The 16330-nt window shown below is 44.1% G+C and overlaps 1 protein-coding gene across 2 annotated transcripts in view; it reads right to left on the bottom strand.

Moving 5' to 3' along the window:
- The window catches only part of RFX4 (regulatory factor X4), a 267277-nt gene that overhangs the window by 55190 nt on the left and 195757 nt on the right, over positions 1 to 16330 (bottom strand). For both annotated transcript variants that reach the window (XM_086939196.1, XM_086939205.1), the window contains exon 14: positions 1520 to 1639. In XM_086939196.1, coding sequence (XP_086795322.1) covers positions 1520 to 1639 — 120 coding nt within the window. The remainder of the gene's footprint in view (positions 1 to 1519; positions 1640 to 16330) is intronic.

The following is a 16330-nucleotide window of genomic DNA, read 5'->3' as shown; positions in this document are numbered from 1 at the left end:
AAAACGCCCCTGAATCCGAAAAAGACAGGGCTTGGATCGAGTGACGCCCCTCTCCTCCAATGGCTGGCCAGCATTTACTAGGCCAGCCAATGGAGAAGAGGGGCGGGTTCCAAGCCCCCTCTAAGAAACATTAAATCTTCGGGCTCCGCCCACTGCTACGCAGTGCGACGGTCCTCGACCTAAAAAGTTAAAACACTCGACTGAAGTGGAAAAGCAAACCAATTGACCGCAAAATTAGTATTATTGGGCATATTTATCTGAAAGTTATGTAATGAGAGATGTAAATGCATAATGAGTAAAGTATGCTTACGCATGTGTGTGCTTTCTGACTTTTTCTTTTTATGTACATTCCAATGCTACTCAGCCCTGAAGTACGCATCTTGTGAAGTACATGTCTATGAGATCGGTATTCATATCCAATAGAGGCTTAAGACAATTTCTGAAGACTATGGGCCTGATTCACAAAGGTAAACTTACACTTCAGTGTAAGTTTACAATTGCATGCTATTCACAAAGGGAATTATGAGTAGTATCTTTACGAGAGTGGAGTGTCTGCATGTAAAAAGATATGTATTTTCATTCATGGAGACTCCACCCGCACACGCAAAGATACTACTCGTAAATCCCTTTGTGAATAGAATACAATCATAAACTTACACAAAAGTGTAAGTTTACCTTTATGAATCAGGCCCTATGTGCAGTGGCGTGGTTAGATGTACTACCACCTGGGGCTGCCACTATGTTTGCTGCCTGGGTGCAGGTAACTGCAAGGTTTGAGTAGGGGGAGCAGAGGTGTCGACAGACGGCCAACTCTTTCTCGGGCCGAGGGGATGGTGGTAGTCGATAGACACGGCTCCCGCCACCCCCAAAAACAGCACCCCCCTCTAGCTACGCCACACCCTGTGTGTGGGTATAATATAAATACAAATATTTCACATTTAAGAGTTAGGAAGTTTGGGTTTTGTTCAACTATATTATAATGATTTTCTGCTTACTTGAGTCTCTTCCTTCACACATCCCAAATAATTGGAACAAATGACTTCATTTGCCACACTCAATGCCTTAATATATGGAAGATCTCTTGGGGTGTAAGTTAGGTGACCAGATATGCGTAGAATGTGCATTACCGACGTTTATGAACGTTCAACAGCTACTAATTTATATGAGGCATTAACATTTGCATTGCCTTTTCTAGAGACTCCTTTGATGATTCTGAGTACTCCGACTATCCTTTGTGTATGCTCACTTTTCCAATACAAGTCTGACTATAAATACATGTGGCTTAAAAACATCGCATAGGCACATGCAAAGTTCCTGACTTCTTTCTGTATGTGCAGTATGAATCTGTAGAGTAAGTCTTAAGAGAGATAGAGAGAGAGTATGTGTGTGTGTGTGTGTGAGTCCTGCTGTCTCTTTGGCACACAGATAAATACAAACACACAGACATAAAACAAAAATGTGCAGTTAATTGACTTGATCAGCAAGCAAAAGAGATGCTAACTTGGTCAGACAAACTCACCTGTATTCCCTTCGCCTTTCATTGACCTCATGAGCTCGTTGGCTCTTTCCTGACAATGTAGTGACTCCAGCAGGTACAGCACATAATCATCAAACATCAAGTGAATGAGGTGGAAAGAGCCTAATGAAACAAATACACATACATCAGTTCACAGATAGCTGCAATATGAAGAAAACTAGCACCATTTTCACTTCAATTAGGTTTTAAGTGCAAGTTTTGCAATTAAAACAGATGGATGCAGAATTAAAAGTAATGTTGCACCGGCAAATCAAAATAAAAAAATAAGTGTAGTATGTTGATAGTATTTACTTTGAATTGCTGGTACAACATTACATTAAATTATGAATGTGTGTGAATTACTTTTACAACATGAACTTAAACAAATGCTTTGTATAATTTGATTTTGTTTGTAAACATGCACCCAAATAAAGTCTTTAATTTGAAGTGATAGAAGTGTGATTTAGTCACGTGTTTTGAAAGTCAATCACAGGCACTCAGAATTACAAGTATATCATAGCGATGCCATTCCTGGGTGTTGACGTACACCAATTATGCGTAAAATAGCTAAAAAGGTGCGCTTGGATCACAGCGTCTGGCATTTGACCTTGGTCTTTGAATGCACATCCAAGCCTGTTTACAGCAGGAGCAGCTCCTCCATTAAGGCAAAGGAGCATCGCCCCAATAACTAAATTGCCCCCAGAGATGGAAAATAAAATGATAATAAAGGGCATTTATTACCATTTTATTTTTCAAAACCCCACCTGAGCCGACCCTTAAGACGGGGGGGCAGGGCTTTCTGCTGCTTTCGGTCAGGCAGCAGCAGAAAGCAGTGATGGGCAGGGCATTTTTAAGTTTAAAGTGTGCATGTCTGTTTGGCTGGCCATCTTGCGACAGCCAGCCAGACATGCGCATTTTAAACCGCTCTAACCCTGCTGTCTAGGACATCTGCGTTAGAGACAGCATAGGGTGTCAGTGTCCTTGGGAAAGCCGAAGGAGGCCGCTCCCTCCAATCTTGGTCGTTCTTTCATGCTTTCATGCTGCATGAGAACAGCACCAGGATTGATTACTGTAGGTTCCTGGGTCCCGCGCTGGAGCCTGTCTGCCTGGAGAAGACCAGAACGAGGAAGACGTTGCACCAGGAAAATAAGTGTAATTTGTTTTGTGTCCCACCCACCCCACCATCCTCCGCACATGCCAGCCCCCACTGGTTTACAGAGGAGCTTGGAGAAGCGAGTGAAAACATGGGCACTCGTGTTAAGTGCTCTTTAACAAAGGAAAAAGGATTAACTGAAACAGATTCTAAAATGGAAGCAGTGGAGGGATAGTGTAATTGGTCCATGCTCTCTGGGAGGCCTAAACACAGTAAAAGGCATGACAAATGCATGCTATGGACAAATGGGGACAAAGAACATGAGAGCAACAATAGAGACAGCAAATGGGAAGCCTATGGGCGGGCTGAAACCCACAAACTATATACAACATGTCTCTTCGAGACAGCGCCTGAGCTGTTTAGCCGAGACCTAAAAATGTGTACCGGCTTGAACCACTGCAAGACAACTTTAGTGTGCTTCTCTTCTCCTGCCCATCTCCATTTTACCCCACACAAGCATGTGTAGAATGTATTGCGTCCACCCCAGCTCGGAAGCACATAAATGAACACAGAGCTCAGTTACACATATCTTTATTCTTCGGCAGGCAACCTTTAACTGAACGCACTGCATCAGACTATATTGGCCATGCACAGACACACCCAAATACCTCTCAACTGATTACGTAACTTTGTAAGGAGTCTGCCAAAGACCATAAAGGTCCAACTGCACATGATTACACAACACTACAAGCTCTTATGTGGTGGGCTACTGGGCTGTGACAGGTTGAAAACATTGGTACGTGGAGTGTGCATCCATTTAACTCTTAGTGAGATCATGAAACAACAGGTGTCCCTGAGATAGACCAGTGCCATCTGCACTTCATATTGACAAATCAATGCTGAGACTGATCTTGGACATTGGCATAAAGATTAAATGAGATCCAATAAAATGTTAACCATCACACCATAAGTAACAATATGGCGAGAAGGAGGGAATCAAAGAGTTGACACAAAAAAGCTAAACATTGTTGGCAATTTACAAAACGATATTCTGCTATGAGAAAAAAGGTTTCTCGTACTGTATAACATTTCGAGAACCAGGCTACTTATTGGAGAATCATATGTTGTTTTTTCTGTGTGTCTATTCAAATTCTTACAGCCCCTAAGGCACGAACCACTAGTCTAGCTACCAAGTAAGCTAATCTAACTGTTTGCCATGGCATAGCATCTGAAATTGTAGAAGACAAAATAAAATAAAATGTTTTAAGAAGCTGACAAGTATTCTCTGTCTAAGCTTTTTCTTATGTTCCACAAAGAAGATATGAAACAAAAATGTGGTGGGTGCTGTATCTTTGTATTTACAATTTTGCTCTTCTTCCGATCATTGCTGCAACACTGTAAAGATCAAATCGAGCTGTAAACACTGTAAAGATTTACCTGTAACCTACTCATTCTTGTTTTTTTACTCACTTTATTAAAAGCAAGAAAAACAGACAATACTGCATAGCAGCTTATAACACACATTGCTTAACCCCCTGTGCAGGCTGGCTCATTCGTGTGGCTATACATTTACAAATAGACACAATTAAAGAGGTCATATTCAGACGGGAGCCCCAGAATGCCCCCTGGGAGCCAATCCTGAGGACACTCAGCCCACAGGAGTAGGAAACAGCAGTGAGGACTAAGGCAGGCCACAGTAGCTTCTCCATGGGTCCCATACTTTTTAAAATGTGTGTGGGCAGTACCTCACCCCATAAACAAAGTGTTCATGTTCCATACACCAATCAAGGTCCATGTACCATATCTTCATATGGGGCAGTGCCTACGAACCCCATAATTGTGCCACATTACAGTGTGCCATTACTAGACCAAAGATTAAAGGATACACATTGGTAATGGGTATCCTTTTTGTAAGAGAGTAGGCTCTGCTTACTAGTGGAGAAGTGTGGCTCACTGGTTAGAAGCGGCATACCCTGAAGCAGAGGTCGGCCCGGGACCAGAGTTCAATTCCCGACGCGGCAGGGTCTTGGGTCAATGTCCGCGGACTCGATAATTCTTGCCTAGGTGCCTATGCTAACCATGGGTCCCACTCTGCAACTCTGGGCAATAGCTTGCTTTATCTCCACAACGGCCCTAGCAGCGCCGGGGATGCCTGGCTTCACCTTGGGGGTGCCCTCTCACAGGGAAAGCCAGGACGGGTTCCCCAGCGGTATACAGCGCCAGGATGCCACGTAACGAGGTAACAGTGCGCTTTACAAGTATACATACATTACATAACATGGTTACCCCCACTTTTTGCTGGTGTTTCACAGTTTTTCGACTTTAGTCTGGCTGGGACCCTGCTATTCAGGACCCCAGCCTAGCTGCTTCCTCTCTAAAATGATTTCATGTACTTTAGGTACACTCCAGATTGGTTACTAGGTTACCCTTGTGAGTCCCTAGTATATGGTACCTTAGGTACTAAGGGCATAGGTACCCCAGAGGCCTACCAGGGGCTGAAGCATGTATTATGTCACCCCTGGAAGCCTTCCAAAATGGCACCACAGGACTGCTACTGCAGCCTGGGTAAGGTGGTGCATGCACCCCTTACTAAGATATAGGTTACCTATATCTACCTTTAATCACTGACACTTATAAACCTATGGCAGGCCTTATCAATCCTGAAGGCAGAGTGCCTGGTTTTGTGTGAGAGGGTGCCCTTGTATGAGCAGGACCCCATCTGAAGCTTACGGAATCTACTCTCTGAGGCTGTTCTGAGATGCAGCCAGGCCATATACTCTTAAGTACATTATAACCTCGTGGTAAATGCTAACTTTGGAATGGCTGCATGGAAACATGTCGTGTTTGGTGTCAAACACTTTGGAATCCTACCCCCCTCCACCCCCCCGCCAGTCCTAGGGGCGGGGGTAGAATTCCACCCTTCTAGAGGGAGAGACATGTACACAAATGGTCTAACCGGTAATAGTTTAAAAGAGCCCTGGCATCACAAAATGGATGCCAATGCCACAGACACGGGTCTGATCTCCTGCTGCTGGACGAAATTCCAGCAGGGGAGGTCTGGACAATAGGTTTCCTGTCACAGAGAGGTGTAACCACCACCCTGACAGGCTTTAGTGTATTGAGGCTGGGTGGGTGCATTCAGAGAATCCTTTTCAGACAGTGCTGGGGGCATACTTGGTGTCCCTGTGCATATCCCAGTTCAAACCGGTTGCAGGGCCACTCAGCCCCTGCTCTGGCGTGAAACTGGACAAAAGGAATGGGTGTAACCACCCCTCTCCCTGACCCTCCCATAGGTGGATCCCCAGAGTATGTTTAACCCCCTTTCTTTGTATAAGTATGGGACTCCCGTCTTCAGATTACACTTGGACGAAACTCTGTAACATATTTCCTGGAACTTCGATATTCTACACGACTAGAAGACGGAAGAAACGCCGTTGGGGTCAAGGAGTGACTCCCCTGTGCAAACAGGCACCAAAGAAGCATCTTGCCGGTCTGCATTTCCCGAGCTCCCGACGGACTCTGAAGTATTTGCGACTCAGGACACGGACTTTCAGACTTCTCAGAGGCCAACACGAAATCCCAGCAAAGCTGAGACCCGCAGCCCTCACAAGTGAAGTGGAACCGGAACTCCTGGACACCGTGCACATTTACAAGTGCATCAATTTCCCGAGCTTTCCCGAAGTTGTGCGTTGGGCTACTTGTAGTCCAAGCCCCGAGCACCATCTGCACCGAAGATCGTGGGCCTACACTCCACGAGTGTTCCGTGGGTCCGCTTCTAACATTTCTGCTTGAGGCCCCTTCGCGATCCCTGGTCCGTCGACTGGTGGGTCCCCCAAAGGTAACTCTTCTGTTTCTGGGGCTTTCCTGGTTGCTCCAGACGTGCCCTGACTCCACACCAAGTGGTGAGTCCCTCTGACCTTGCTGGTCTGCACCAAAGCCAATCTTAGCTTTCTGCGTGGGTTGCTGTTGCCAAGGCTTGTTGGGTCCAATCCGGAAACTGACATCGCAGCACTCAACATCCTTTGTGGGACAGCTCAAATCCAGCTCCTGGTCATCCTCAACGCCTCCTGGTCCTCGTGGCTGAAGAGTTAAGCTTCACCTTCTTCACCCGACATCGGTGGGCATCTGCTCATCGCCTTCCCGGTCTCTGCTTTCAGGTTCTTCTCATCCTTGATCCAAGCTTGGATCCCTCTGGACACTTTCGACTTGGTCGCCAGCAGCACTGTGCAGCAGATCGCCATTGAAATCGATGACGAAACCCAACACCAAAAGACACCTACGCACCGGCTTCCCTGGGTGAGGTAACTCGAGTACGCATGTGCTCCTGTGGGTATTGACTCTAGAACTGCCTAGTTCTAAAGGGGTTTGCTCCAAGTCCTCTTCTAAGTGTCCTTGATCTCTAAAATTCCAACCGTGATTTTTCCAATAGAAGCTAATGGTGATTCACGGCTGTGTTTAGACACTGCACGAGTCCCCCGTGGGTCCCCTTTGTCACTACCTTGGGTGGTTTCTGGTGGTCCCAGCGGTTCTAAAGGCTCTAGGCCTTGTACCTATGTCAGTCGTGGGTCTTATACCACTTTCTTAATATATGGTTTGGTATGCCCTTAGGGCTCAACGTATATTGTGCTAATTTACTGTGAGCTAAATAAGTTTACTGAATGTACTTTTGCCTCTAGCCTCATAAAGGGACTAGAGGGATGTGTTTAGAATAAATACATATATTTTATATATATACCTGGTGTGGTTCTCCTTTCATTTGGTCATTCATGAGATTATAGAGGTAAAACAAGCTGCTTTACATTCCTTCAAGACTTAGCCTGAAGGCTGCTCTCCACAGCTACCACTAGGATAGCTTTCTATATAGGTTGTCTTTAAACGTACCATCAATACGGGTCATTTGGACTGGTGCAAGGGGCCCATTAGAATAGTGAACAGCATATGCCAGGCCAACTTCTCACACTTTTTATCCCCCCAAACACCCAGGATGCAGAATTTCACCTCTGAGAGCAGTGTTAGTCGTGTGACTGCCGCCAGGGTAGACACCACTCCTACCCAATATGTCTGCAGAGCGGGTCATTCACACAGTATATACATAAATGTACCCTTCTGGCCACAGCCCCGAGACGCACATTGCTGTCAGCTCTGCCAATCATGGCCAGCAGAACTCTAGTGTAATAGGTCGTTTGCTAAATATTAGGCTGGACGAGGTGGAATCCCAACTTAATCGCTACCTCTCTAGGGCTCATAAGCACCTAGATCCATTCCTCATTGAAGAACTTACTGAAGTGCCATTCCCATAGGCCCTGCAGTGCCTCCAGGGTGTCCAGCATGTTCTTCAGAAGCTCACAATATATATGGGACACTGCCTTGCGCCTGAGAAGTTTGTCTAGCACTCTTTCCTCCAAAGGATTGGCCTCGGATAGTTGGGTGCCTGCTAGGAAAGCCGGGTAAATATCAGAAGACATCCTCCTTGGCCATCCTGTACTCTTCACTAAGCGCTTGGACCCTTTCGTAGCTATGTCCATCCAGACATCTCCCAAATAGCGGATTCCAATGAGTTCCCATTGCTGGAAACCAGAGAGGACCAAAGCCTCGGGCAGACTCCAGCAGTGCCCCAATGGGGTGCCGTCCGTGAATGTCCCAATCCATGTCATACGGCAGAGGGCCAAATCCCATGCGAGGAGTACGACTCTAGTCTAGTTTGCCCAGTGTGCTCTGCTTTTCTGTCTGGGGCTGCTAAATGGTCTCCCGGCCCCATCAATACCCTACCATGTTTCACAGAGGGTTCAGTCAGATCTGTGTAAACCCAATCATTAACTACTACCAGTTGGCTGGCCCCATACTAAATGCAGAGATATGGAAGAGGTATCCCACTTTCATATATAGGTCTGGTAAGACTGAACAAAGCAATTCTCAGGGAGCCAGAACTCCATAAGTGCTGCCTTAATTCACCTTCTAAAGTAGGGAAGAAGCTATCTGGGATGACATAGCGTGTATTCTGAATCACATATATACATTTAGGGAACACAATCATTTTGTAGAGGACCGCCCTGCTCAGCAGTGAGAGTGGTAGTGTCTCCCAGAGCGCAGGATCCCCCTTGAATACTCCCAGTATGCTATATATGTTATCTCAAAGGAAGCAGGTGGTATAGAGCCCCAGATACCGAAAGGCCTGTTTGGAGATTAAGAGGTTCCCATGGAAAGGTGAAGTAGGGCTCCAATCCGTGAGAGGATAGATGAACGATTTTGCCCAGTTTATGCGGAATCCACTTTTATTTCCCAAGCAAACGCATAGCTTGCATTATTCTGTCAACAGAAAGTTCTAGGTCTGAGACATACAATAAAATAGCATAAGAATGCAATGCGATTTTCTCCACCCACTCCGTAGTCCATTGCAGACAACTGATGCGGGAATCCTTTCACACCTAACATTCCAGGGGCTCCATTCCTAGGGCAAATAACATGGGCAAAAGCGGATAGCCCTGTCTTGTACCTCTCTGCTCAGAGAAAGTATAGGAGTATTAACCATTGACTCTCACAAATCCCAGGGGGCCAGAGAGGAGTAGTTTCATTCATTGCAGGTATTGTGGTCCAATGTTCATGTTCTCTAAGATCTGAAAGAGATAGGGCCATTCTAGTGAATCAAATGCGTTGGATGTGTCCAGGGAAATGAACACCACCGGTGTTGCAACATTGGCTGTCCCAGCAAGACACCCACATAGACGTCAAAGGTTCAGCCTAGTACTCCTTCCAGGCATAAACCCAGACTGATCGGGGTGTACACGGGCCATTATTACATGGCATAGGCGACTTGTGAGTATCTTGTTCAATATTTTGGCCTCCGCATTTAGGAGAGAGATGGGCCAATAAGAGCCACATAGGTCTGCTGGTTTCCCTGCATTATTATGGATGACTACAATCATGGCTGAGGGCACTTCCCCCACCATACCACCCTCCTTAAGTGCTGCCTTGTACATCTGGAGGAGGTGGTGGGAGACCCCGCTAGCAAGGCACTTATAAACTTCCAGCGGCAGGTAGTTAGGGCTGGAGATCTTGCCAGACTGCAGCACACCAATTTTATCTTCTATCTCCTGAGCTGTGAGGGGCGTATTAAGTGCCGCTCTATTGACATCTCTGGAGGTGGAGGAGTGGGATGTCTCTGAGAAAGACAGGTACCTCCTCCACTGAGCCAGTCAATCCAGAAGCGTACAATCTGACGTAATGGCGGGCGATCCCCTTAACGATGTAGATATTACCTGTGACTGTCCCCTTATCCTGTGTACGAATTTCAGCAACTTATCTGTCCTCCTTCTCCCTCTTGCCCAAACATGCCAATAGCTTCTCGGATTTATTGCCCATCTCATAACGCCTTCTCTGCCTAGCAAGATAGTTCTTATGCACTGCATCAGTGGTAAGATCATGGTATTCCCCACGGGCAAGGTCAATACGATGGCGTATATCCTCGCCAGGTTGCAATATATGTAATCTTTCCAACCAAAGGAGGTGGTCTTCAACTTATTGCATTTGCCGCCACCCCATCGCACATTTATTGGCCCTACTAATTCTTAAACATATCTAATTCAGCTTGGTTGCAAATAGTTTTATTTAGCTTTCATGTGGTGTGTTCAAATTGTAGCATGGTCGACACAGTGGTTCATCCTCCCACAGCAATTACAAGTCTGTTACATATTTGAGTAACGATATCACTGTTTATTATATGAGGGTAGACAGAAAACTCAGCATAATGTTGCATTATATTGCTAACATCATAATAAATGAATGTGTTGCTGCTATAACACAGTACAAATGCAGCGCTAGCACATGTAGCTAGAATGATTTGTTTGATCTTCAGAATCACAATTTTATCCCTGAAACAATAAGATGAATTTGAATTTCCTGTCAACTATTGGTCACTCTATACTCGCTTTTCCACTTGAGCAAGATTCCGCAAAATGATGGCACTTTTTTTGCTTTTCTGCATAGAGCAATTGAAAAGGGATTCTGCTAAGAACTAAAGGGCCATACGTATCAAGCAGAATTGCATTCGCAAACTCGGCGTTTGCGATCGCAATTTTGCTAAATGGTATGTATGAGGCAAATCTTGCGATTCCGTATTTTGCAATTGCATTTAAGGAATCGCAAATTTTGCGATTCCTTAAATGCAATGTAAGAAGCACCAAAAAAGTGCAATTTGGCCATAAGGAATCGCAAACTACCACCAACTTCAAGTTGGTGGTAATTTGCGATTTCTTTGAAAAAATGCACTTTTTTGCATTTTTCAAAGTGCTATGTGAAGCACATACAGGCCCTTTGGGCCTGTATGTGCGCCACATGTGCACCCATGCTTATTTCAGGGGTGTAACAGGGTGTCCTTTTGACAGCCCTGCACTCTTGAAATTGCATTCTCAATTTACGATTCATTAATTGCTAATTGCAAATTAAGAATGTCTTCCCATTCATTCCTATGGGTCTCTAGGCCCATAGGAATGAATGGGGAGGTATTCCTTAATTGCGAATCGCAATTTGAGATTCACAATTAAGGAATATGAAGGATTCGCAAAATGTATTGCAAATCCTACATACATAGCATTTTGCGATTCTCAAATAGTGATTTGCAAAAAATCGCAATTTGAGAATCTCAAATGGAGATGTTGATACATATGGCCCTAAATGCTGCAGTCACATTCCCACTGATAATATTTATAACTTCTAGGTAATGTGTAAATGGATCACGTATAGTCTTTACAGTGTTAATTTGTCTCCTTTCCACATTTGTATTCACTCAGGTCTGTTTGCATAATAATACATATTAATTAGTCACAGAGTCAGTGAACTCCGCATGTTTTTCCCTGCTTGGTTTACTTATTCTCAACACTTACTTTCAGTCTCATCCCTGCTGATCATACCTCTTGATCTAACTGACCCACCCTGCCCCACCGCCTGTCCTCTATTTAAAGTGGGGCGCGTTCTTTAGAATTCACGGCTCCCGCAGCCTGGTTTCCTACACTTCCAGATTAAGAGAATGACTCCCTACAGTCTACTCATGCACGTTCCTTCCGATTGTTTGACTACTACTGTTGTGTCTAGCGTGTGTCCATTTACAAGAGTATGCTTCCCTACAGTCTAATCATGCACGTTTCTTCAGATGATTTGACTACTTCTGTTGTGTCATTGCGTGTGTCCATTCACAAGAGTATGCTTTCCTACAGTCTACTCATGCACGCTTCTTCCGATTGTTTGACTACTTCTGTTGTGTCATTGCGTGTGTCCATTCACAAGAGTATGCTTCCCTACAGTCTAATCATGCACGTTCCTTCTGATTGTTTGACTACTTCCATTGTGTCTAGTGTGTGTCCATTCACAAGAGTATTCCTCCCTAGAGTCTACTCATGCACGTTCCTTCCGATTGTTTGACTACTTCTGTTGTTTCTAGCGTGTGTCCATTCACAAGAGTATGCCTCCCTACAGTCTCTCCATGCACGTTCCTTCCGATTGTTTGACTACTTCTGTTGTGTCATTGCGTGTGTCCATTCACAAGAGTATGCCTCCCTACAGTCTATCCATGCACGTTCCTTCCGATTGTTTGACTACTTCTGTTGTGTCATTGCGTGTGTCCATTCACAAGAGTATGCTTCCCTACAGTCTACTCATGCACGTTCCTTCTGATTGTTTCTACTTCTGTTGTGTCTAGCATGTGTTCATTCACAAGAGTATATCTCTCTACAGTCTATCATGCACTTTCCCTCCGATTGTTTGACTTCTTCTGTTGTGTCATTGCGTGTGTCCATTCACAAGAGTATGCCTCCTTACAGTCTACTCATGCACGTTCCTTCCAATTGTTTGACTACTTCTTTTGTGTCATTGCGTGTGTCCATTCACAAGAGTATGTCTCCCTACAGTCTACTCATGCACGTTTCTTCCGATTGTTTGATTACTTCTGTTGTGTCTAGCGTGTGTCCATTCGCAAGAGTATGCTTCCTTACAGTCTTCTCATGCACGTTCCTTCAGATTGTTTCACTACTTTTGTTGTGTCATTGCGTGTGTTCATTCAAAAGAGTATGCTTCCCTACAGTCTACTCATGCACATTTCTTCCGATTGTTTGACAACTTCTGTTGTGCATTGCGTGTCCATTCACAAGAGTATGCTTCCCTACAGTCTACTCAAGCACGTTCCTTCCGATTGTTCGACTACTTCTGTTGTGTCTAAAATGTGTCAATTCAGAAGAGTAGGCTTCCCTACAGTCTGCTCATGCACGTTTCTTCCGATTGTTTGACTTCTTCTGTTGTGTCTAGCATGTGTCAATTCATAAGAGTATGCTTCCCTACAGTCTACTCATGCACGTTGCTTCCGATTGTTTGACTACTTCTGTTGTGTCTAAAATGTGTCAATTCAGAAGAGTAGGCTTCCCTACAGTCTACTCATGCACGTTTCTTCCGATTGTTTGACTACTTCTGTAGGGTCATTCGGTGTGCCCATTCACAATAGTATGCCTCCCTACAGACTACTCATGCACGTTCCTTCAGATTGTTTTACTACTTCTGTAGTGTCTCGCGTGCGTCAATTCAAATTTGATTTTATGGGTTTGCTCTGACCCGATGAACAGCATTGGTGTCTTTTGCTTCTCTTTGTTTTTCTCTGGACATTCTGTGAAAGGCTCCCTCATGGATACCTGGTATAATTACAGTATAGTTATAGGACACTGTCAAACCAGATGCACTGTCCCCCTCTCAAGTTGCACTGCGCACTACATGCTGCAACTCTTGCTACTGTTCCTTTCTTAGTACCAAATCCTGCAGGCCAGCGGTCACCCTTTCAGCCAAACACAGTCTGCCTCCATGCTGTTTGTTTTGTAACCGTGCAGTCTAATGTTTTACTCCTTTGAAAACAGAACTGCAGAGAGCAAGAGACAGAGCTGCAGAGAGCTAATGTAGATCAGGGATAGGGCAACAAAGAGCTAAAGCAGATGACAAACTGCAGAGTGTTAGTCTAGGAGACCAAACTCCAGAGAGAAGGATTATGAGGCACAGCAGCAGATACTTGTACTGCCACATGGAGGACACCGTGAGGGCATTAGAGAGTAGATGCAGTCGGGAGAAACTAGACTAGGGGACCTTTATAGAGAGGGAGAACTGCTCCCATTTGAGGATTCTAGAGAGGGATTGGACCTTCCACACGGCCACTTCTTACCACATTGGGGGTGATGGCGGCTGTCCGACAGCACTGGAGGGCGGGCCCCTCAGAACCAAACCAACACTTGCAGATACATTGGCACAGTGTGAGGAAGAATTAAAGCGTAACTGTGTAATCCCAGTGCACTCAGTAGTTCACAAAAGGTTTATTGTCAATCTTTTGCTTGGATCAGGTTGGCGCTGCATTCGTCGCACGTAGTCTAACCGTGCCTTATACAAAGCGAATCTATGTTGTAGGTAGAGAAATCTATCCAACAGAATGTGCGCACTATAAACTTGAAACGTATGTTTCTTCACAAAGTTCCATTTATTGGTTTCAAAGTTCGTTTGTCATTCCAACAACTATTTTCTCCAAACCATATGTGGTTCAATACATCTTTGCAAACATAATGGAAATCTTATGGTGCAATTTTCATTGATTGTTGTCGATATTTTGCATATATACCCAATGCATTTTGGGTCAACAAAACGGGGACCTTTCGTCAGGGGTCTGTAAAAGAAGTTAAACAGGACCAATTCAAAACCTCCACAAAATCATATCACAATGCTATATCTTACAATGAAGAGGTTTGCAGACCTACATGCATACCATCAAGACAAACCGAATGAGTTGAGGGTATAAGCGAAAAATAAAATGTGGCTTTAGATTGCATGCTAAATCATCGTCAAACTGCGTGCGTTTATAAGAGCAAAAGAGTTTGAGAGCCGACGTGAAATTCCTACATGCTGGTGAAGCGTAACCATAAAATACGAATAGAGTGTCAAAAACATCAATAGAGTGCCACATGCAATATTTACAAATGCCGTGATACAGGTGCGATGTGCCCAAATGTAAACAAAACCCCATTGGGAAATCTTACATCGGACCGGGCTGTGCCGCGTCTCCCCGGTTTCGAAATTTGGAAGGATTACCTAACGCCACTACCGATTGGGGGTTGTCAATGCTACGGAGTCACGTGATGAGTGAGGGATCACCACTACGAAACACAATGATAGAACCCGAGGCTGAGTCATGTGATATGAGTATCAAGACTTCCTGAGGGGAAGTACGTGCAATGTGCACAAACGAAATAAAGTTGTGAAAAAATCAATAATGTTTGTGAAAGAAAGATTGAACAAAGATTAATGCCGTGAAACATGGTATAGTGCGAATATCATTCAAACAGAGCATGATACAATCTAAAATTAATAAATTGCGGTCAAGTGTGCTGCACACAAGTCAAAACAAGAACAACATTATGCATTGAAGTGGGGGCTCAGGGCATCTCATAAGTCAATGCTGTAAGTAAAGTGACAATTTACAAAAAACAAGAATGTTCGATCCGATCATTCATCCCGATTGGATGCATGAAATTCAATTTTTTGATTCAGAAATACTCCATTCTTCGTCTCTGTTTCAATGGATCCATGTCGCGACGTTGTGGAACAGTCTCCAAAATCATGAATCTAAGTTGGGAAATTTGATGACCAGCTTCTTTCCAGTGACTTGCTATAGTGGATTTCGTATTGCACAGGCGAATGTTACTCTTATGTTTGGTGATCCGAACCTTAATTTTACGCTCGGTTTGTCCCACATATATTTTGCCACAAAGCCATTTGATGGCATAAATACAATTGGTGGTATCACAAGTACTGGTATGACATAAATCGATTTGATGGTCTTACGTTGGGTGGGTGAATGTTTTCCCCACTATAACATTGTTGCAATGTGCGCAATTTAAACATCTCTGCATTCCTTTCCATATGACCTTTGTTTTCTCAGGAGTGTTTAACAATTCTTTTAGATTCTTAGATCTTTGAAATGCGAAGGTGACTTTTTCATTGTATAGATCTTTGAGGTCTGGTTCCATTCTAATCAGTGGCCAATGTTTATTGATTATACGTTTGATTCTGGTGGATTCTGTGGAATACTTCAAAACACATACAGTTTTTTTCTCTGTGGTTTTTACCTTCTCTTGTAATAGTGTCGCTCTTGGTAGTTCTGTGATTTTTTTAAGAGATGTATCAAGGATGTCTTGTGGGTACCCTCTCTGTTGATATTTGGAAGTTTGTTGGTCCAACGAATCTTGTAAATCTTGGTCATTTGTGGTGATTCTTTTAAATCTGATGTATTGAGACGTGGGTAGGTGTTTTTTTAAGGATTCTGGGTGAAAGCTTTGAAACAAAAGGCTGGTGTTTTTATCCGTCTTTTTCATGTAGACTTTAGTGCTGATGCTGTTGTTGCGCAATATGACTTGACCATCTAGAAACAGAATCGTTTCAATTTCGATATTATGTGTAAATCTAATCCGATCATTTTGAGTGTTCAGTAATAAGATGTTTTCTTCCAATTGGTGACGAGAACCTTGCCAAATAAGAAAAATGTCGTCAATGTAGCGTTTGAACATGATGAGACCCTCAACCCAACGTTGTTCATGTAGAATATGATCAGTTTCGAATTTGTGCATGAAGATGTTGGCGTATGAGGGCGCCCCCCCAAAGCCCATAGAAGTACCATTACATTGGTTGAAGAATTGACCCTGCCATTCAAA

Source organism: Lissotriton vulgaris, chromosome 1_1, assembly GCF_964263255.1.
Source record: "Lissotriton vulgaris chromosome 1_1, aLisVul1.2, whole genome shotgun sequence".
Classification (NCBI taxonomy): domain Eukaryota; kingdom Metazoa; phylum Chordata; class Amphibia; order Caudata; family Salamandridae; genus Lissotriton; species Lissotriton vulgaris.
This window is presented reverse-complemented; position numbering and strand designations above follow the sequence as displayed.